The sequence below is a fragment of the Lonchura striata genome, chromosome 4 (genome assembly GCF_046129695.1).
Source record: "Lonchura striata isolate bLonStr1 chromosome 4, bLonStr1.mat, whole genome shotgun sequence".
Lineage (NCBI taxonomy): Eukaryota > Metazoa > Chordata > Aves > Passeriformes > Estrildidae > Lonchura > Lonchura striata.
Window position 1 is genome coordinate 64,520,218 of NC_134606.1, and position 20,363 is coordinate 64,540,580.

Sequence of the window (20,363 nt, forward strand, 5' to 3'; positions counted from 1 at the left end):
ATGATGTCACACTGACACCTTTGTGACGTTGCACAGCTCTCTGTGGTAACACATGGGCATCTGTGGTGTCACACAGCTCTCTGTGATGTCACAATGCCATCTGTGATGTCACACAAGCTCCTGTGATGTTACACAGACCTCTCTGTGATGTCACGCTGACATCTCTCTGATGTCACACAAGTGTAACAAGAAAAGAAATAGCTGAAGGAAAATTAGCAGTATTTTATTTGTCCTGAATCTAAGAATTTAGAACCTTCAATTTTTACAAACATGATTTGATACTAACTATAGGCAATGAAGTTTTCCATCCCCAGTAAAGAAAAGGATTTGGCCTGAACCACGGCTGCAGCACCCCCAAGGATGTAACTGCTCTGCCAGGGGTTCTTCCATGGTCATGGCTCTCAGGTGCTCCAGCACGACCCCAGGCACAGGCACTGATGTTTCGAGGGCTACCTGCTGAGCATGGCCTAATCCACAGCCACAGAGGCTTCAGGTTTATCCCTGGGCCACAATCCCTTCTTGGCCATGGAAACAACCATGGCCACAGGTACTCTGAGAGATTCCTGCTCTGCCATGGGCTTATTCCCAGCCGCGGATGCCTGCGGGTGTCCTGCTCCTTTCTGGGCTCGTCCACAGGTCACAGATCCCTCAACTGGAGCTAACACCACTGGAGTTCCAGCAGCATAGAAACAGCAGCGATGTCCTGGCCTGGTCTCATGGATGATGGGAAGGCAAAGCAGGTTCTATTTCAGGGTTTTAAGTGCAGTTTTGATCCTGTTCCTCGCAGAATACATCTGGAGCAGGTGTCCAGCTGTGAGACAAACAGAGACAGGGTGTGCTGGGTGAAGAATGGTGATGTACTGGTTTTCAAGGGGATAGGATCCATTTTCTTCCCAGGCAGCGGCAAAGAGCTGGGTTTGGATTCAGCACGGGAATGTGGTGGATAGCACACGGATGGCTTGGATGTTGCTGAGCGGGGCTTGCCCTCCTCAAGGACTTTGCAGTGGCACATTGGACAATCCATGTCCCGTGCTCTGCCAGCAAGGAGGTGAGACCATCAACATTCCCCTCCTCATCCCTGTGTCCTACGTAAAGAAGAATCTTCCACCCGCTCTGCTCCAGAGAGCTGGCAAGTGCCCCTAGGGAGCCCCCTCATCCCTCCTGGGGCACTGCGGAGGGCGGGGCCGAGGCAGGGCTGTGACTGCACAAAGGGGCAGAGCGCTGGCGTGAGGCAGGGCTGTGATGTCCCAGGGCTGTGCTGGCCGCAGCACTGTGACATCGCTGTGACATCACCGCGCTGTCGCTGTGTGAGACGGGCCAGCGCCCGCAGCTGCCAGTGCAGTCGCGACGGGACGTGCCGGAGCCATGGGTGACGGTGACGTCCTGCTGACCGTGCTTCTCCTGCTGCTGGCCGCCGTGGCTGTCTGGTGGGCCTTTGGCCACCGGCAACCGCGGGGCCGGCGGACACGGAGAGGGAAGTGGAGGAAGCGCCCCAGGGTCCAGCCCAGAGGCTCACGGAGGAAGCGAGGAGCCCCTGCGGCTCCCAGGTTCCCCAGGCCTCGGGCGACTCCTGGCAAGCGGCCACGTGCTCCCGCCAGCCCCCTGGGCAGCCCCTGCAGCTGCGGCCCCTGCCTGGCAGAGGCCCGGGAGCTGCAGGAACTGATGCTGCACCTCGGGGATGGCAACAGGACACGTGACCCGCTCTATTCTGGGATGTGGCAGGCATTGTGGAAAGAACTGGAGGAGCTGCAGAACCAAGGCCACCTGCCCTGCTGTGGCTTAGCCAGCTCCTCCAGAAGCCTCCATCCCGTCCAGAGGCTGCTCCCAGCAAGTTTCTCCATCCCTGGGAGAGCCTCACGGCCTGCAAGGATGGCACAGCAGGGGAGAGACATCACCATCCATGCAGGAAGCTCAGGCTGTCAGAGACCCTGCATCCTGCCAGGAGCCTCTGCTATCTCTGACAGCCTCCATCCCTTGCAGAGGCTCAGTGAGACCTGTCAGCCTGCAGAAGGAGCAGAGCCCGTGGACAGGTCTCCCAGCTCCCTTGGACTGACGGACTACAACAACACGGGCGAAATCCTGAACCTTGGCATGGCAAGGGAAAGCCCAGAAGTCCAACTGGGAGCCCAGCCCGATGCAGGGGAGCCTGCTCAGGAGCAGCTGGCGGGGCAGCAAGCGTCCTGGAGCCAGCAGTGGGCATCCCACAGCAGCCAGGACAGCCAGGACGCTCTTCTGGTTCTGCCCGCCAGCAACAGCCCCAGCCTGGTGGTGGAGACGGGCCTCCAGACAGCACGGAGGTTCCTCCATCTGCAGGAAGCTGCCCCAAGACAGCCCTCGAGTGCTGCCAAGGCCTTTCTAGTAGCAGGTGAGATCTCCCGAGGAGCTGCCTGCGGCTCCCCCGGGGCTCTGGAGGGGCGCGGCCAGGCCAGGCCAGGGCCCCTGCGAGCAGCCTAGTCGCCGGCTGTTTCCAGTGCCTCCGACGGCACGGCTTGAAAAAGCCCTGTCTGCCTTGCAGCCGCTCCTGGCATCCCCCTGTGCCAAGGCTCGGGCTGCAGCCCCGGCCGTCGTCAGGAGCAGAGCCCAGCCCACGCCGCCGGGGACAGCGACGGTGCCGCCCTGCCCCGCTGCCCCGGGGCTGCCGCAGCCGCCTGTGCGCGCTGCCCCGGCCCGGCTCTGCCGCTCGCCAGCCCGGCGGCTGCAGGGCGGTGGCCGCTGCCCGGCGCGCAGCAGGAAGCAGGTGAGAGCGCGGCGGCCGCGGGGGCCCGGCCCGCTTCACTCGCGGGCACTTGCGGGGGGTTCTGGGCGCAAGGCTGATGGCTTCTCTCGGCCGCAGGGCAACAGAGGCAGCGGCAGGAGCTGTACCTGTGGGGCCCGCAGCTGGGCAGCGGCGGCTTCAGCACCGTCTACTCGGGCATCCGCCTCTCGGACGGGAGCCCGGTGAGTGGCCGCCACGGCCGGGCGGGGCAGGAGGGGCAGCGGCGGGGAGCGGCAGGGCTGGAGCTCAGCCCTCCTCTCTCCGTGGCTCGCAGGTGGCCATCAAACGCGTGGCCCGGGAGAGCGTCCTGCAGTGGGACGAGCTGGTGAGTGAACGGGGCCAGCGGGACAGAGCGGGGCGTGGCGGGCAGGGAGAATCCCGGGGCGGGCTCAGCGTGCGGAGCCGCAGCCCCGCGGGCCTGGCCACACCGGAGAGCGGAGCTGGGGCCGGGCAGCGGCAGCCCCGAGCATCCCCCGGGCGGGAGGAAGCGCAAGCGCCTGGGAGGCTGCGCCAGGGGGCACTGGGGCATCCCGGGCAGGGCGCAGCGCAGCCCCAGGGCTGCTGCAGCAGCAGCAGCAGCAGCAGCAGGCTGCTGCAGGCACTGACTTTCTCCTGCTCACAGCCCGACGGCACCCGCGTGCCCTTGGAGGTGGTGCTCATGGAGAAGGTGGGCTCTGGCTGCCAGAATATCATCCAGCTCCTCGATTGGTTTGAGCTGCCGGACAGCTTTGTGCTAGTGCTGGAGCGTCTGGAGGCATCGCAGGATCTCCTGCAGTTCCTGCAGGAGCAGGGCTGCCTGTGCGAGGAGCAGGCGCGCTGGCTTTTCTGCCAGGTGCTGGAGGCCGTGCGGCACTGCACCGCCTGCGGCGTCCTGCACCGGGACATCAAGCCAGAGAACCTCCTGGTGAACCCGGAGAGCGGCCACCTGAAGCTCATTGACTTCGGCTGCGGCACCTTCCTCCAGGAGCGGGCCTTCACGGGGTTTGCCGGTGAGCCCATGGCCTGAGCCCTGCTCCCGGTGCCAGGCACCGCACGGCCCCGTTCCCTCCTGGGCTGCGGGCTGCGTCCTTCAGCCAGCCGCCTTTAGGCACGGGGCGGATGCCGAGCCCCAGGAGCCGGCTGCCGGCCCTGCCGACAGAGGGGGGGCAAAAGCGGCTCCCGGCCCCTGGGCTCAGCGGGCCCACGAGGGCCTGGGCTGCTCCGCTGGCCTTCTTGGCCTTGCGGAATGGTTTCGTGCCTTTGGCCAGCTGGCTGGGGGACGCGGGGTGGCCTCGGGGGGAAGCTGTGGCCACGGCTGCAGCCCCTGCCTCGGCCAGGAGGCTGGCGCCAGGCTCTGGAAGGCAGCAGCCTGCGCCCGGCCAGCACCGCCTGTCTCCCCTAGGAACGCGCGTGTACAGCCCGCCCAAGTGGATCTGGCTCGGCTGCTACCACGGCCACGCGGCCACCATCTGGTCCCTGGGCGTGCTGCTGTACGTCATGGTCTGCGGGAGCCTCCCCTTCCAGGATGAGCCTGACATCGTGCTGGGCAAGCTCGTCTTCCGGCAGCAGCTCTCTCCAGGTGGGTGTCCGGCCTCAAGCCGGCGGGCTTTGGCAGCTGGCGGCGCGCAGCTCGGCGCGGCCCTCACCAGCTCCGCGGGACGTGGATCTGCCCTCCAGGGCCGGCCGCAGGAGGGGCCCGTGCCGACGGGGTCAGCGCGGCACGGGCGGCCGGAGGAGGCGGCCGTGTCCCGCCGTGCCGCTCTCCTGCGTGGGGCAGAGCCGGTCGGGAGCCCGGCACGGCCCAGAGCCCGGCACAACATGGCCCGGGCCCCGCGGGCGACGGGGGGCAGCTGGGCAGGAGACTCTGCCAGTGACCGGCGCTTTCTGCCTTCTCTCCCCAGAGCTCCAGCACCTGATCCGATGGTGTTTGGCCAAGCACCCTGCGGACAGGCCGGAGCTGGAGGAGATCTCATGCCACCCTTGGGTGCGGGGCCGGCGCTTTTGATACCCTGCCGGAGCCTCTGCAGCACCCACTTTCCGAGTCCCACGCAGGACTGAGAACCCGAAAAATAAAACAGCAAACCCATTGCGGTGTGTCAAGGGGCTGGTTCTTTTCAGCAACTTCAGCTAAAGAAACGTCTTGGGAAAAGGGGGGAATCAGAGTGCTGCCTTCAGCCTTTGTCAAGCTTTCCATGCCTGCCCTCCCGGCTGGTTCTTTGTATCTTCAAGCTCAGGCCGTAGTGCGGGTAGGAGGGGCTTTGCCCAGCCAAGAAATGCGGCAGTGGAACAACAGCTGCTCTTGCAAAGTGGCAGGGCTTCTTGGTGTCTCTTGAAGTGACACACAGGTCCATGTGTGCATTCCAGGGGTTATTTGGTTTCAGGGACAGAGACGTTCCTCTCTTAGCAGAACTCTGAGGAGAGCCAGAAGCTACAAAATATCATTTCAGGTTGAGCCCTGCTGAACTCTTTTTCTTTCTTCCTATGAAATGGGAGGCAGGGCTAGGCACTTCTCTGGGAATCTTGCCGAAGGAGCTGCTTCTCTGGGAATCTTGCCGAAGGAGCTGCTTCTCTCGGAATCCCGCAAAGAGAGAGCTGCTCTGTCTCCCAAAAAGGTACCACTTTATACCATAAAAGAGTGCTTGGCTTCCCCCTCTGGGTGGAGCATCTCCCAATGAGATGGTGTTACGTTACCGGGCCTGCAGTGAGCCAGTCAATGGCCCATTAACAAACGATTACCTCTTCGGAGCAAACCATCGTTCTTGCAAGAGATAATAAACCTGCCCAACCTCCAACAGATGGCAAATAGAATACAAGCTTATTTTACAAACCAGGACAACTACTTTATAGAGAGGTAGCGGTTGTAACCAATACTTATTAGATTTTTTTTGTTGTTTTGATTTATACTATGGCAAGATGATAAAATATGTATTTGACATTACCTTGGAATGCAAATTTTTTAAAAATAATTTTAAGGGAAAATATATTGAAACTGGTTTGGATAGCATAATTTCAAAAAGCCAGTTTCAATACCTGTGCAGAAGCCACAAAGAAGATCTGCATCAATCATCTAAAAAGAAAGCAAGCTTTAGATTTGACATGCACATTTAGATTTTTTTTGTCATGTATAAAAGAAAGGAGAAAAAATACACTATGACAGTTTATCTTCAACTGCACATCACTTGAACCTTGAGTGAAGACTCTGCATTATTGAAGAGAACCAGCTGAGGCAGTGCAGCTCCAGGTTCACACATTATCAGAACCTTCGACTGCTCATTAAAAGCAGAAAATCGTGTGGCTGCCTCTGCGAGGCAACAGCGCATTCTCCTGCTGTCATTGCCACTGTCAGAGCAAAACCGGAACCAAGCCATCCCATTCCATCACAAGCACCCTTACGCTGCAAAGGTGGAGCCCTGATCTCAGGAATGCCATTTGTGGCAGAGGTTTTCCATGGGTGATGTCACACAGCTCTCTGTCATGCCACACTGACACCTCTGTGATGTCACAAATCTCTCTGTGATGTCACATGGACATCCTTGTGATGTTACACTAATATCTGTGATGCCACACAGCTCTCTGTGATGTCACACAACCTCCTCTGACATCACAATGACATCTCTATGATGTCACACTGACACCTTTGTGACGTTGCACAGCTCTCTGTGGTAACACATGGGCATCTGTGGTGTCACACAGCTCTCTGTGATGTCACAATGACATCTGTGATGTCACACAAGCTCCTGTGATGTTACACAGACCTCTCTGCGATGTCACGCTGACATCTCTCTGATGTCACACAAGTGTAACAAAAAAAGAAATAGCTGAAGGAAAATTAGCAGTATTTTATTTGTCCTGAATCTAAGAATTTAGGACCTTCAATTTTTACAAACATGATTTGATACTAACTATAGGCAATGAAGTTTTCCATCCCCACTAAAGAAATGGATTTGGCCTGAACCACGGCTGCAGCACCCCCAAGGCTGTAACTGCTCTGCCAGGGGTTCTTCCATGGTCATGGCTCTCAGGTGCTCCAGCACGACCCCAGGCACAGGCACTGATGTTTCGAGGGCTACCTGCTGAGCATGGCCTAATCCACAGCCACAGAGGTTTCAGGTTTATCCCTGGGCCACAATCCCTTCTTGGCCATGGAAACAACCATGGCCACAGGTACTCTGAGAGATTCCTGCTCTGCCATGGGCTTATTCCCAGCCGCGGATGCCTGCGGGTGTCCTGCTCCTTTCTGGGCTCATCCACAGGTCACAGATCCCTCAACTGGAGCTCACACCACTGGAGTTCCAGCAGCACAGAAACAGCAGCGATGTCCTGGCCTGGTCTCATGGATGATGGGAAGGCAAAGCAGGTTCTATTTCAGGGTTTCAAGTACAGTTTTGATCCTGTTCCTCGCAGAATACATCTGGAGCAGGTGTCCAGCTGTGAGACAAACAGAGACAGGGTGTGCTGGGTGAAGAATGGTGATGTACTGGTTTTCAAGGGGATAGGATCCATTTTCTTCCCAGGGAGCAGCAAAGAGCTGGGTTTGGATTCAGCACGGGAATGTGGTGGATAGCACACAGATGGCTTGGATGTTGCTGAGCGGGGCTTGCCCTCCTCAAGGACTTTGCAGTGGCACATTGGACAATCCATGTCCCGTGCTCTGCCAGCAAGGAGGTGAGACCATCAACATTCCCCTCCTCATCCCTGTGTCCTACGTAAAGAAGAATCTTCCACCCGCTCTGCTCCAGAGAGCTGGCAAGTGCCCCTAGGGAGCCCCCTCATCCCTCCTGGGGCACTGCGGAGGGCGGGGCCGAGGCAGGGCTGTGACTGCACAAAGGGGCAGAGCGCTGGCGTGAGGCAGGGCTGTGATGTCCCAGGGCTGTGCTGGCCGCAGCACTGTGACATCGCTGTGACATCACCGCGCTGTCGCTGTGTGAGACGGGCCAGCGCCCGCAGCTGCCAGTGCAGTCGCGACGGGACGTGCCGGAGCCATGGGTGACGGTGACGTCCTGCTGACCGTGCTTCTCCTGCTGCTGGCCGCCGTGGCTGTCTGGTGGGCCTTTGGCCACCGGCAACCGCGGGGCCGGCGGACACGGAGAGGGAAGTGGAGGAAGCGCCCCAGGGTCCAGCCCAGAGGCTCACGGAGGAAGCGAGGAGCCCCTGCGGCTCCCAGGTTCCCCAGGCCTCGGGTGACTCCTGGCAAGCGGCCACGTGCTCCTGCCAGCCCCCTGGGCAGCCCCTGCAGCTGCGGCCCCTGCCTGGCAGAGGCCCGGGAGCTGCAGGAACTGATGCTGCACCTCGGGGATGGCAACGGGACACGTGAGCCGCTCTATTCTGGGATGTGGCAGGCATTGTGGAAAGAACTGGAGGAGCTGCAGAACCAAGGCCACCTGCCCTGCTGTGGCTTAGCCAGCTCCTCCAGAAGCCTCCATCCCATCCAGAGGCTGCTCCCAGCAAGATTCTCCATCCCTGGGAGAGCCTCAAGGCCTGCAAGGATGGCACAGCAGGGGAGAGACATCACCATCCATGCAGGAAGCTCAGGCTGTCAGAGACCCTGCATCCTGCCAGGAGCCTCCTCTATGTCTGACAGCCTCCATCCCTTGCAGAGGCTCAGTGAGACCTGTCAGCCTGCGGAAAGAGCAGAGCCCGTGGACAGGTCTCCCAGCTCCCTTGGACTCTGGGACTTCAACAACACAGGCGCCATCCTGACCCTTGACGTGGCAAGGGAAAGCCCAGAAGTCCAACTGGGAGCCCAGACCGGTGCAGGGGAGCCTGCTCAGGAGCAGCTGGCAGGGCAGCAAGCGTCCTGGAGCCAGCAGTGGGCATCCCACAGCAGCCAGGACAGCCAGGACGCTCTTCTGGTTCTGCCCGCCAGCAACAGCCCCAGCCTGGTGGTGGAGACGGGCCTCCAGACAGCACGGAGGTTCCTCCATCTGCAGGAAGCTGCTCCAAGACAGCCCTCGAGTGCAGCCAAGGCCTTTCTAGTAGCAGGTGAGATCTCCCGAGGAGCTGCCTGCGGCTCCCCCGGGGCTCTGGAGGGGCGCGGCCAGGCCAGGCCAGGGCCCCTGCGAGCAGCCTAGTCGCCGGCTGTTTCCAGTGCCTCCGACGGCACGGCTTGAAAAAGCCCTGTCTGCCTTGCAGCCGCTCCTGGCATCCCCCTGTGCCAAGGCTCGGACTGCAGCCCCGGCCGTCGTCAGGAGCAGAGCCCAGCCCACGCCGCCGGGGACAGCGACGGTGCCGCCCTGCCCCGCTGCCCCGGGGCTGCCGCAGCCGCCTGTGCGCGCTGCCCCGGCCCGGCTCTGCCGCTCGCCAGCCCGGCGGCTGCAGGGCGGTGGCCGCTGCCCGGCGCGCAGCAGGAAGCAGGTGAGAGCGCGGCGGCCGCGGGGGCCCGGCCCGCTTCACTCGCGGGCACTTGCGGGGGGTTCTGGGCGCAAGGCTGATGGCTTCTCTCGGCCGCAGGGCAACAGAGGCAGCGGCAGGAGCTGTACCTGTGGGGCCCGCAGCTGGGCAGCGGCGGCTTCAGCACCGTCTACTCGGGCATCCGCCTCTCGGACGGGAGCCCGGTGAGTGGCCGCCACGGCCGGGCGGGGCAGGAGGGGCAGCGGCGGGGAGCGGCAGGGCTGGAGCTCAGCCCTCCTCTCTCCGTGGCTCGCAGGTGGCCATCAAACGCGTGGCCCGGGAGAGCGTCCTGCAGTGGGACGAGCTGGTGAGTGAACGGGGCCAGCGGGACAGAGCGGGGCGTGGCGGGCAGGGAGAATCCCGGGGCGGGCTCAGCGTGCGGAGCCGCAGCCCCGCGGGCCTGGCCACACCGGAGAGCGGAGCTGGGGCCGGGCAGCGGCACCCCCGAGCATCCCCCGGGCGGGAGGAAGCGCAAGCGCCTGGGAGGCTGCGCCAGGGGGCACTGGGGCATCCCGGGCAGGGCGCAGCGCAGCCCCAGGGCTGCTGCAGCAGCAGCAGCAGCAGCAGCAGGCTGCTGCAGGCACTGACTTTCTCCTGCTCACAGCCCGACGGCACCCGCGTGCCCTTGGAGGTGGTGCTCATGGAGAAGGTGGGCTCTGGCTGCCAGAATATCATCCAGCTCCTCGATTGGTTTGAGCTGCCGGACAGCTTTGTGCTAGTGCTGGAGCGTCCGGAGGCATCGCAGGATCTCCTGCAGCTCCTGCAGGAGCAGGGCTGCCTGTGCGAGGAGCAGGCGCGCTGGCTTTTCTGCCAGGTGCTGGAGGCCGTGCGGCACTGCACCGCCTGCGGCGTCCTGCACCGGGACATCAAGCCAGAGAACCTCCTGGTGAACCCGGAGAGCGGCCACCTGAAGCTCATTGACTTCGGCTGCGGCACCTTCCTCCAGGAGCGGGCCTTCACGGGCTTTGCCGGTGAGCCCATGTTCTGGGCCCTGCTCCCGGTGCCAGGCACCGCACGGCCCCGTTCCCTCCTGGGCTGCGGGCTGCGTCCTTCAGCCGGCCGCCTTTAGGAACGGGGCGGATGCCGAGCCCCAGGAGCCGGCTGCCGGCCCTGCCGACAGAGGGGAGGCAAAAGTGACTCCCGGCCCCTGGGCTCAGCGGGCCCACGAGGGCCAGGGCTGCTCCGCTGGCCTTCTTGGCCTTGCGGAATGGTTTCGTGCCTTTGGCCAGCTGGCTGGGGGACGCGGGGTGGCCTCGGGGGGAAGCTGTGGCCACGGCTGCAGCCCCTGCCTCGGCCAGGAGGCCGGCGCCAGGCTCTGGAAGGCAGCAGCCTGCGCCCGGCCAGCGCCGCCTGTCTCCCCTAGGAACGCGCGTGTACAGCCCGCCCGAGTGGATCTGGCTCGGCTGCTACCACGGCCACGCGGCCACCATCTGGTCCCTGGGCGTGCTGCTGTACGTCATGGTCTGCGGGAGCCTCCCCTTCCAGGATGAGCCTGACATCGTGCTGGGCAAGCTCGTCTTCCGGCAGCAGCTCTCTCCAGGTGGGTGTCCGGCCTCAAGCCGGCGGGCTTTGGCAGCTGGCGGCGCGCAGCTCGGCGCGGCCCTCACCAGCTCCGCGGGACGTGGATCTGCCCTCCAGGGCCGGCCGCAGGAGGGGCCCGTGCTGACGGGGTCAGCGCGGCACGGGCGGCCGGAGGAGGCGGCCGTGTCCCGCCGTGCCGCTCTCCTGCGTGGGGCAGAGCCGGTCGGGAGCCCGGCACGGCCCAGAGCCCGGCACAACATGGCCCGGGCCCCGCGGGCGACGGGGGCAGCTGGGCAGGAGACTCTGCCGGTGACCGGCGCTTTCTGCCTTCTCTCCCCAGAGCTCCAGCACCTGATCCGATGGTGTTTGGCCAAGCACCCTGCGGACAGGCCGGAGCTGGAGGAGATCTCATGCCACCCTTGGGTGCGGGGCCGGCGCTTTTGATGCCTTGCCGGAGCCTCTGCAGCACCAACTTAGCGAGTCCCACGTAGGACTAAGAAGCCGAAAAATAAAACAGCAAACCCATTGTGGTGTGTCAAGGGGCTGGTTCTTTTCAGCAACCTCAGCTAAAGAAACGTCTTGGGCAAGGGGGGAATCAGAGTGCTGCCTTCAGCCTTTGTCAAGCTTTCCATGCCTCCCCTCCCGGCTGGTTCTTTATATCTTCCAGCTCAGGCCGTAGTGCGGGTAGGAGGGGCTTTGCCCAGCCAAGAAATGCAGCAGTGGAACAACAGCTGCTCTTGCAAAGTGGCAGGGCTTCTTGGTGTCTCTTGAAGTGACACACAGGTCCATGTGTGCATTCCAGGGGTTATTTGGTTTCAGGGACAGAGACGTTCCTCTCTTAGCAGAACTCTGAGGAGAGCCAGAAGCTACAAAATATCATTTCAGGTTGAGCCCTGCTGAACTCTTTTTCATTCTTCCTATGAAATGGGAGGCAGGGCTAGGCACTTCTCTGGGAATCTTGCCGAAGGAGCTGCTTCTCTGGGAATCTTGCCGAAGGAGCTGCTTCTCTCGGAATCCCGCAAAGAGAGAGCTGCTCTGTCTCCCAAAAAGGTACCACTTTATACCATAAAAGAGTGCTTGGCTTCCCCCTCTGGGTGGAGCATCTCCCAATGAGATGGTGTTACGTTACCGGGCCTGCAGTGAGCCAGTCAATGGCCCATTAACAAACGATTACCTCTTCGGAGCAAACCATCGTTCTTGCAAGAGATAATAAACCTGCCCAACCTCCAACAGATGGCAAATAGAATACAAGCTTATCTTACAAACCAGGACAACTACTTTATAGAGAGGTAGCGGTTGTAACCAATACTTATTAGATTTTTTTTGTTGTTTTGATTTATACTATGGCAAGATGATAAAATATGTATTTGACATTACCTTGGAATGCAAATTTTTTAAAAATAATTTTAAGGGAAAATATATTGAAACTGGTTTGGATAGCATAATTTCAAAAAGCCAGTTTCAATACCTGTGCAGAAGCCACGAAGAAGATCTGCATCACTCATCTAAAAAGAAAGCAAGCTTTAGATATGACATGCACATTTAGATTTTTTTGTCATGTATAAAAGAAAGGAGAAAAAATACACTATGACAGTTTATCTTCAACTGCACATCACTTGAACCTTGAGTGAAGACTCTGCATTATTGAAGAGAACCAGCTGAGGCAGTGCAGCTCCAGGTTCACACATTATCAGAACCTTAGTCTGCTCATTAAAAGCAGAAAATAGTGTGGCTGCCTCTGCGAGGCAACAGCACATTCTCCTGCTGTCATTGCCACTGTCAGAGCAAAACTGGAACCAGGCCATCCCATTCCATCACAAGCACCCTTACGCTGCAAAGGTGGAGCCCTGATCTCAGGAATGCCATTTGTGGCAGAGGTTTTCCATGGGTGATGTCACACAGCTCTCTGTCATGCCACACTGACACCTCTGTGATGTCACAAATCTCTCTGTGATGTCACATGGACATCCTTGTGATGTTACACTAATATCTGTGATGCCACACAGCTCTCTGTGATGTCACACAACCTTCTCTGACATCACAATGACATCTCTATGATGTGACACTGACATCTTGCACAGCTCTCTGTGGTACCACATGGGCATCTGTGGTGTCACACAGCCCTCTGTGATGTCACACTGACATCTCTGTGACAGCACACAGCTTTTTGTGATGTCACACAGACACCTCTGTGATGTCACGCTGACATCTCTCTGATGTCACACAAGTGTAACAAGAAAAGAAATAGCTGAAGGAAAATTAGCAGTATTTTATTTGTCCTGAATCTAAGAATTTAGGACCTTCAATTTTTACAAACATGATTTGATACTAACTATAGGCAATGAAGTTTTCCATCCCCACTAAAGAAATGGATTTGGCCTGAACCACGGCTGCAGCACCCCCAAGGCTGTAACTGCTCTGCCAGGGGTTCTTCCATGGTCGTGGCTCTCAGGTGCTCCAGCACGACCCCAGGCACAGGCACTGATGTTTCGAGGGCTACCTGCTGAGCATGGCCTAATCCACAGCCACAGAGGTTTCAGGTTTATCCCTGGGCCACAATCCCTTCTTGGCCATGGAAACAACCATGGCCACAGGTACTCTGAGAGATTCCTGCTCTGCCATGGGCTTATTCCCAGCCGCGGATGCCTGCGGGTGTCCTGCTCCTGTCTGGGCTCATCCACAGGTCACAGATCCCTCAACTGGAGCTAACACCACTGGAGTTCCAGCAGCACAGAAACAGCAGCGATGTCCTGGCCTGGTCTCATGGATGATGGGAAGGCAAAGCAGGTTCTATTTCAGGGTTTCAAGTACAGTTTTGATCCTGTTCCTCGCAGAATACATCTGGAGCAGGTGTCCAGCTGTGAGACAAACAGAGACAGGGTGTGCTGGGTGAAGAATGGTGATGTACTGGTTTTCAAGGGGATAGGATCCATTTTCTTCCCAGGGAGCGGCAAAGAGCTGGGTTTGGATTCAGCACGGGAATGTGGTGGATAGCACACGGATGGCTTGGATGTTGCTGAGCGGGGCTTGCCCTCCTCAAGGACTTTGCAGTGGCACATTGGACAATCCATGTCCCGTGCTCTGCCAGCAAGGAGGTGAGACCATCAACATTCCCCTCCTCATCCCTGTGTCCTACGTAAAGAAGAATCTTCCACCCGCTCTGCTCCAGAGAGCTGGCAAGTGCCCCTAGGGAGCCCCCTCATCCCTCCTGGGGCACTGCGGAGGGCGGGGCCGAGGCAGGGCTGTGACTGCACAAAGGGGCAGAGCGCTGGCGTGAGGCAGGGCTGTGATGTCCCAGGGCTGTGCTGGCCGCAGCACTGTGACATCGCTGTGACATCACCGCGCTGTCGCTGTGTGAGACGGGCCAGCGCCCGCAGCTGCCAGTGCAGTCGCGACGGGACGTGCCGGAGCCATGGGTGACGGTGACGTCCTGCTGACCGTGCTTCTCCTGCTGCTGGCCGCCGTGGCTGTCTGGTGGGCCTTTGGCCACCGGCAACCGCGGGGCCGGCGGACACGGAGAGGGAAGTGGAGGAAGCGCCCCAGGGTCCAGCCCAGAGGCTCACGGAGGAAGCGAGGAGCCCCTGCGGCTCCCAGGTTCCCCAGGCCTCGGGCGACTCCTGGCAAGCGGCCACGTGCTCCCGCCAGCCCCCTGGGCAGCCCCTGCAGCTGCGGCCCCTGCCTGGCAGAGGCCCGGGAGCTGCAGGAACTGATGCTGCACCTCGGGGATGGCAACGGGACACGTGAGCCGCTCTATTCTGGGATGTGGCAGGCATTGTGGAAAGAACTGGAGGAGCTGCAGAACCAAGGCCACCTGCCCTGCTGTGGCTTAGCCAGCTCCTCCAGAAGCCTCCATCCCATCCAGAGGCTGCTCCCAGCAAGATTCTCCATCCCTGGGAGAGCCTCAAGGCCTGCAAGGATGGCACAGCAGGGGAGAGACATCACCATCCATGCAGGAAGCTCAGGCTCTCAGAGACCCTGCATCCTGCCAGGAGCCTCCTCTATGTCTGACAGCCTCCATCCCTTGCAGAGGCTCAGTGAGACCTGTCAGCCTGCGGAAAGAGCAGAGCCCGTGGACAGGTCTCCCAGCTCCCTTGGACTCTGGGACTTCAACAACACAGGTGCCATCCTGACCCTTGACGTGGCAAGGGAAAGCCCAGAAGTCCAACTGGGAGCCCAGACCGGTGCAGGGGAGCCTGCTCAGGAGCAGCTGGTGGGGCAGCAAGCGTCCTGGAGCCAGCAGTGGGCATCCCACAGCAGCCAGGACAGCCAGGACGCTCTTCTGGTTCTGCCCGCCAGCAACAGCCCCAGCCTGGTGGTGGAGACGGGCCTCCAGACAGCACGGAGGTTCCTCCATCTGCAGGAAGCTGCTCCAAGACAGCCCTCGAGTGCAGCCAAGGCCTTTCTAGTAGCAGGTGAGATCTCCCGAGGAGCTGCCTGCGGCTCCCCCGGGGCTCTGGAGGGGCGCGGCCAGGCCAGGCCAGGGCCCCTGCGAGCAGCCTAGTCGCCGGCTGTTTCCAGTGCCTCCGACGGCACGGCTTGAAAAAGCCCTGTCTGCCTTGCAGCCGCTCCTGGGATCCCCCTGTGCCAAGGCTCGGGCTGCAGCCCCGGCCGTCGTCAGGAGCAGAGCCCAGCCCACGCCGCCGGGGACAGCGACGGTGCCGCCCTGCCCCGCTGCCCCGGGGCTGCCGCAGCCGCCTGTGCGCGCTGCCCCGGCCCGGCTCTGCCGCTCGCCAGCCCGGCGGCTGCAGGGCGGTGGCCGCTGCCCGGCGCGCAGCAGGAAGCAGGTGAGAGCGCGGCGGCCGCGGGGGCCCGGCCCGCTTCACTCGCGGGCACTTGCGGGGGGTTCTGGGCGCAAGGCTGATGGCTTCTCTCGGCCGCAGGGCAACAGAGGCAGCGGCAGGAGCTGTACCTGTGGGGCCCGCAGCTGGGCAGCGGCGGCTTCAGCACCGTCTACTCGGGCATCCGCCTCTCGGACGGGAGCCCGGTGAGTGGCCGCCACGGCCGGGCGGGGCAGGAGGGGCAGCGGCGGGGAGCGGCAGGGCTGGAGCTCAGCCCTCCTCTCTCCGTGGCTCGCAGGTGGCCATCAAACGCGTGGCCCGGGAGAGCGTCCTGCAGTGGGACGAGCTGGTGAGTGAACGGGGCCAGCGGGACAGAGCGGGGCGTGGCGGGCAGGGAGAATCCCGGGGCGGGCTCAGCGTGCGGAGCCGCAGCCCCGCGGGCCTGGGCACACCGGAGAGCGGAGCTGGGGCCGGGCAGCGGCAGCCCCGAGCATCCCCCGGGCGGGAGGAAGCGCAAGCGCCTGGGAGGCTGCGCCAGGGGGCACTGGGGCATCCCGGGCAGGGCGCAGCGCAGCCCCAGGGCTGCTGCAGCAGCAGCAGCAGCAGCAGCAGGCTGCTGCAGGCACTGACTTTCTCCTGCTCACAGCCCGACGGCACCCGCGTGCCCTTGGAGGTGGTGCTCATGGAGAAGGTGGGCTCTGGCTGCCAGAATATCATCCAGCTCCTTGATTGGTTTGAGCTGCCGGACAGCTTTGTGCTAGTGCTGGAGCGTCCGGAGGCATCGCAGGATCTCCTGCAGTTCCTGCAGGAGCAGGGCTGCCTGTGCGAGGAGCAGGCGCGCTGGCTTTTCTGCCAGGTGCTGGAGGCCGTGCGGCACTGCACCGCCTGCGGCGTCCTGCACCGGGACATCAAGCCAGAGAACCTCCTGGTGAACCCGGAGAGCGGCCACCTGAAGCTCATTGACTTCGGCTGCGGCACCTTCCTCCAGGAGCGGGCCTTCACGGGCTTTGCCGGTGAGCCCATGGCCTGGGCCCTGCTCCCGGTGCCAGGCACCGCACGGCCCCGTTCCCTCCTGGGCTGCGGGCTGCGTCCTTCAGCCAGCCGCCTTTAGGCACGGGGCGGATGCCGAGCCCCAGGAGCCGGCTGCCGGCCCTGCCGACAGAGGGGGGGCAAAAGCGGCTCCCGGCCCCTGGGCTCAGCGGGCCCACGAGGGCCTGGGCTGCTCCACTGGCCTTCTTGGCCTTGCGGAATGGTTTCGTGCCTTTGGCCAGCTGGCTGGGGGACGCGGGGTGGCCTCGGGGGGAAGCTGTGGCCACGGCTGCAGCCCCTGCCTCGGGCCGGAGGCCGCCGCCAGGCTCTGGAAGGCAGCAGCCTGCGCCCGGCCAGCGCCGCCTGTCTCCCCTAGGAACGCGCGTGTACAGCCCGCCCGAGTGGATCTGGCTCGGCTGCTACCACGGCCACGCGGCCACCATCTGGTCCCTGGGCGTGCTGCTGTACGTCATGGTCTGCGGGAGCCTCCCCTTCCAGGATGAGCCTGACATCGTGCTGGGCAAGCTCGTCTTCCGGCAGCAGCTCTCTCCAGGTGGGTGTCCGGCCTCAAGCCGGCGGGCTTTGGCAGCTGGCGGCGCGCAGCTCGGCGCGGCCCTCACCAGCTCCGCGGGACGTGGATCTGCCCTCCAGGGCCGGCCGCAGGAGGGGCCCGTGCCGACGGGGTCAGCGCGGCACGGGCGGCCGGAGGAGGCGGCCGTGTCCCGCCGTGCCGCTCTCCCGCGTGGGGCAGAGCCGGTCGGGAGCCCGGCACGGCCCAGAGCCCAGCACAACATGGCCCGGGCCCCGCGGGCGACGGGGGCAGCTGGGCAGGAGACTCTGCCGGTGACCGGCGCTTTCTGCCTTCTCTCCCCAGAGCTCCAGCACCTGATCCGATGGTGTTTGGCCAAGCACCCTGCGGACAGGCCGGAGCTGGAGGAGATCTCATGCCACCCTTGGGTGCGGGGCCGGCGCTTTTGATGCCTTGCCGGAGCCTCTGCAGCACCAACTTAGCGAGTCCCACGCAGGACTGAGAAGCCGAAAAATAAAACAGCAAACCCATTGTGGTGTGTCAAGGGGCTGGTTCTTTTCAGCAACTTCAGCTAAAGAAACGTCTTGGGAAAAGGGGGGAATCAGAGTGCTGCCTTCAGCCTTTGTCAAGCTTTCCATGCCTGCCCTCCCGGCTGGTTCTTTATATCTTCCAGCTCAGGCCGTAGTGCGGGTGAGAGGGGCTTTGCCCAGCCAAGAAATGCAGCAGTGGAACAACAGCTGCTCTTGCAAAGTGGCAGGGCTTCTTGGTGTCTCTTGAAGTGACACACAGGTCCATGTGTGCATTCCAGGGGTTATTTGGTTTCAGGGACAGAGACGTTCCTCTCTTAGCAGAACTCTGAGGAGAGCCAGAAGCTACAAAATATCATTTCAGGTTGAGCCCTGCTGAACTCTTTTTCATTCTTCCTATGAAATGGGAGGCAGGGCTAGGCACTTCTCTGGGAATCTTGCCGAAGGAGCTGCTTCTCTGGGAATCTTGCCGAAGGAGCTGCTTCTCTCGGAATCCCGCAAAGAGAGAGCTGCTCTGTCTCCCAAAAAGGTACCACTTTATACCATAAAAGAGTGCTTGGCTTCCCCCTCTGGGTGGAGCACCTCAAATTGGGATGGTGTTACGTTACCGGGCCTGCAGTGAGCCAGTCAATGGCCCATTAACAAACGATTACCTCTTCAGAGCAAACCATCGTTCTTGCAAGAGATAATAAACCTGCCCAACCTCCAACAGATGGCAAATAGAATACAAGCTTATTTTACAAACCAGGACAACTACTTTATAGAGAGGTAGCGGTTGTAACCAATACTTATTAGATTTTTTTTGTTGTTTCGATTTATACTATGGCAAGATGATAAAATATGTATTTGACATTACCTTGGAATGCAAATTTTTTAAAAATAATTTTAAGGGAAAATATATTGAAACTGGTTTGGATAGCATAATTTCAAAAAGCCAGTTTCAATACCTGTGCAGAAGCCACGAAGAAGATCTGCATCAATCATCTAAAAAGAAAGCAAGCTTTAGATTTGACATGCACATTTAGATTTTTTTTGTCATGTATAAAAGAAAGGAGAAAAAATACACTATGACAGTTTATCTTCAACTGCACATCACTTGAACCTTGAGTGAAGACTCTGCATTATTGAAGAGAACCAGCTGAGGCAGTGCAGCTCCAGGTTCACACATTATCAGAACCTTCGACTGCTCATTAAAAGCAGAAAATAGTGTGGCTGCCTCTGCGAGGCAACAGCGCATTCTCCTGCTGTCATTGCCACTGTCAGAGCAAAACCGGAACCAAGCCATCCCATTCCATTACAAGCACCCTTACGCTGCAAAGGTGGAGCCCTGATCTCAGGAATGCCATTTGTGGCAGAGGTTTTCCATGGGTGATGTCACACAGCTCTCTGTCATGCCACACTGACACCTCTGTGATGTCACAAATCTCTCTGTGATGTCACATGGACATCCTTATGATGTTACACTAATATCTGTGATGCCACACAGCTCTCTGTGATGTCACACAACCTCCTCTGACATCACAATGACATCTCTATGATGTCACACTGACACCTTTGTGACGTTGCACAGCTCTCTGTGGTAACACATGGGCATCTGTGGTGTCACACAGCTCTCTGTGATGTCACAATGACATCTGTGATGTCACACAAGCTCCTGTGATGTTACACAGACCTCTCTGCGATGTCACGCTGACATCTCTCTGATGTCACACAAGTGTAACAAGAAAAGAAATAGCTGAAGGAAAATTAGCAGTATTTTATTTGTCCTGAATCTAAGAATTTAGGACCTTCAATTTTTACAAACATGATTTGATACTAACTATAGGCAATGAAGTTTTCCATCCCCAGTAAAGAAATGGATTTGGCCTGAACCACGGCTGCAGCACCCCCAAGGCTGTAACTGCTCTGCCAGGGGTTCTTCCATGGTCGTGGCTCTCAGGTGCTCCAGCACGACCCCAGGCACAGGCACTGATGTTTCGAGGGCTACCTGCTGAGCATGGCCTAATCCACAGCCACAGAGGTTTCAGGTTTATCCCTGGGCCACAATCCCTTCTTGGCCATGGAAACAACCATGGCCACAGGTACTCTGAGAGATTCCTGCTCTGCCATGGGCTTATTCCCAGCCGCGGATGCCTGCGGGTGTCCTGCTCCTGTCTGGGCTCATCCACAGGTCACAGATCCCTCAACTGGAGCTAACACCACTGGAGTTCCAGCAGCACAGAAACAGCAGCGATGTCCTGGCCTGGTCTCATGGATGATGGGAAGGCAAAGCAGGTTCTATTTCAGGGTTTCAAGTACAGTTTTGATCCTGTTCCTCGCAGAATACATCTGGAGCAGGTGTCCAGCTGTGAGACAAACAGAGACAGGGTGTGCTGGGTGAAGAATGGTGATGTACTGGTTTTCAAGGGGATAGGATCCATTTTCTTCCCAGGGAGCGGCAAAGAGCTGGGTTTGGATTCAGCACGGGAATGTGGTGGATAGCACACGGATGGCTTGGATGTTGCTGAGCGGGGCTTGCCCTCCTCAAGGACTTTGCAGTGGCACATTGGACAATCCATGTCCCGTGCTCTGCCAGCAAGGAGGTGAGACCATCAACATTCCCCTCCTCATCCCTGTGTCCTACGTAAAGAAGAATCTTCCACCCGCTCTGCTCCAGAGAGCTGGCAAGTGCCCCTAGGGAGCCCCCTCATCCCTCCTGGGGCACTGCGGAGGGCGGGGCCGAGGCAGGGCTGTGACTGCACAAAGGGGCAGAGCGCTGGCGTGAGGCAGGGCTGTGATGTCCCAGGGCTGTGCTGGCCGCAGCACTGTGACATCGCTGTGACATCACCGCGCTGTCGCTGTGTGAGACGGGCCAG

General features: G+C 60.1%; 3 protein-coding genes across 3 annotated transcripts; all 3 read left to right on the plus strand.

The window, feature by feature from the left end:
• The first annotated feature begins 537 nt into the window (after positions 1-537).
• On the plus strand, positions 538-4,739 carry LOC144246169 (serine/threonine-protein kinase pim-1-like). The gene is made up of 6 exons (XM_077782628.1): positions 538-547; positions 2,834-2,937; positions 3,030-3,080; positions 3,378-3,744; positions 4,137-4,313; positions 4,636-4,739. Exons 1-6 carry the CDS (start codon positions 538-540, stop codon positions 4,737-4,739), a joined length of 813 nt encoding a protein of 270 aa, XP_077638754.1.
• A 2,149-nt stretch (positions 4,740-6,888) lies between these two features.
• Positions 6,889-11,126, plus strand: LOC144246170 (serine/threonine-protein kinase pim-1-like). The gene is made up of 8 exons (XM_077782629.1): positions 6,889-6,898; positions 6,988-7,208; positions 8,332-8,485; positions 9,185-9,288; positions 9,381-9,431; positions 9,729-10,095; positions 10,488-10,664; positions 10,986-11,126. The coding sequence occupies exons 1-8, from the start codon at positions 6,889-6,891 to the stop codon at positions 11,087-11,089; spliced, it is 1,188 nt and encodes a 395-aa protein (XP_077638755.1). The 3' UTR covers positions 11,090-11,126.
• A 2,264-nt stretch (positions 11,127-13,390) lies between these two features.
• On the plus strand, positions 13,391-17,430 carry LOC144246171 (serine/threonine-protein kinase pim-1-like). Its single transcript, XM_077782630.1, has 7 exons — positions 13,391-13,549; positions 14,673-14,763; positions 15,526-15,629; positions 15,722-15,772; positions 16,070-16,436; positions 16,829-17,005; positions 17,327-17,430. The coding sequence occupies exons 1-7, from the start codon at positions 13,391-13,393 to the stop codon at positions 17,428-17,430; spliced, it is 1,053 nt and encodes a 350-aa protein (XP_077638756.1).
• The last annotated feature ends 2,933 nt before the right edge of the window (positions 17,431-20,363 follow it).

What these genes read in the sequence shown, in the direction of transcription:
- LOC144246171 (XM_077782630.1), top strand. Translation starts at nt 13,391, where the DNA reads ATGTCCTGGCCTGGTCTCATGGATGATGGGAAGGCAAAGCAGGTTCTA. An exon ending in TCCTGCAGTGGGACGAGCTG is followed by an intron (nt 15,773 to 16,069) that starts GTGAGTGAACGG and finishes TCCTGCTCACAG; the next exon opens with CCCGACGGCACCCGCGTGCC. An exon ending in GGCCTTCACGGGCTTTGCCG is followed by an intron (nt 16,437 to 16,828) that starts GTGAGCCCATGG and finishes TGTCTCCCCTAG; the next exon opens with GAACGCGCGTGTACAGCCCG.
- LOC144246169 (XM_077782628.1), top strand. An exon ending in GCCTCTCGGACGGGAGCCCG is followed by an intron (nt 2,938 to 3,029) that starts GTGAGTGGCCGC and finishes CGTGGCTCGCAG; the next exon opens with GTGGCCATCAAACGCGTGGC. An exon ending in CCGGCAGCAGCTCTCTCCAG is followed by an intron (nt 4,314 to 4,635) that starts GTGGGTGTCCGG and finishes TTCTCTCCCCAG; the next exon opens with AGCTCCAGCACCTGATCCGA.
- LOC144246170 (XM_077782629.1), top strand. An exon ending in CCAACTGGGAGCCCAGACCG is followed by an intron (nt 8,486 to 9,184) that starts GTGCAGGGGAGC and finishes TCTCGGCCGCAG; the next exon opens with GGCAACAGAGGCAGCGGCAG. An exon ending in TCCTGCAGTGGGACGAGCTG is followed by an intron (nt 9,432 to 9,728) that starts GTGAGTGAACGG and finishes TCCTGCTCACAG; the next exon opens with CCCGACGGCACCCGCGTGCC.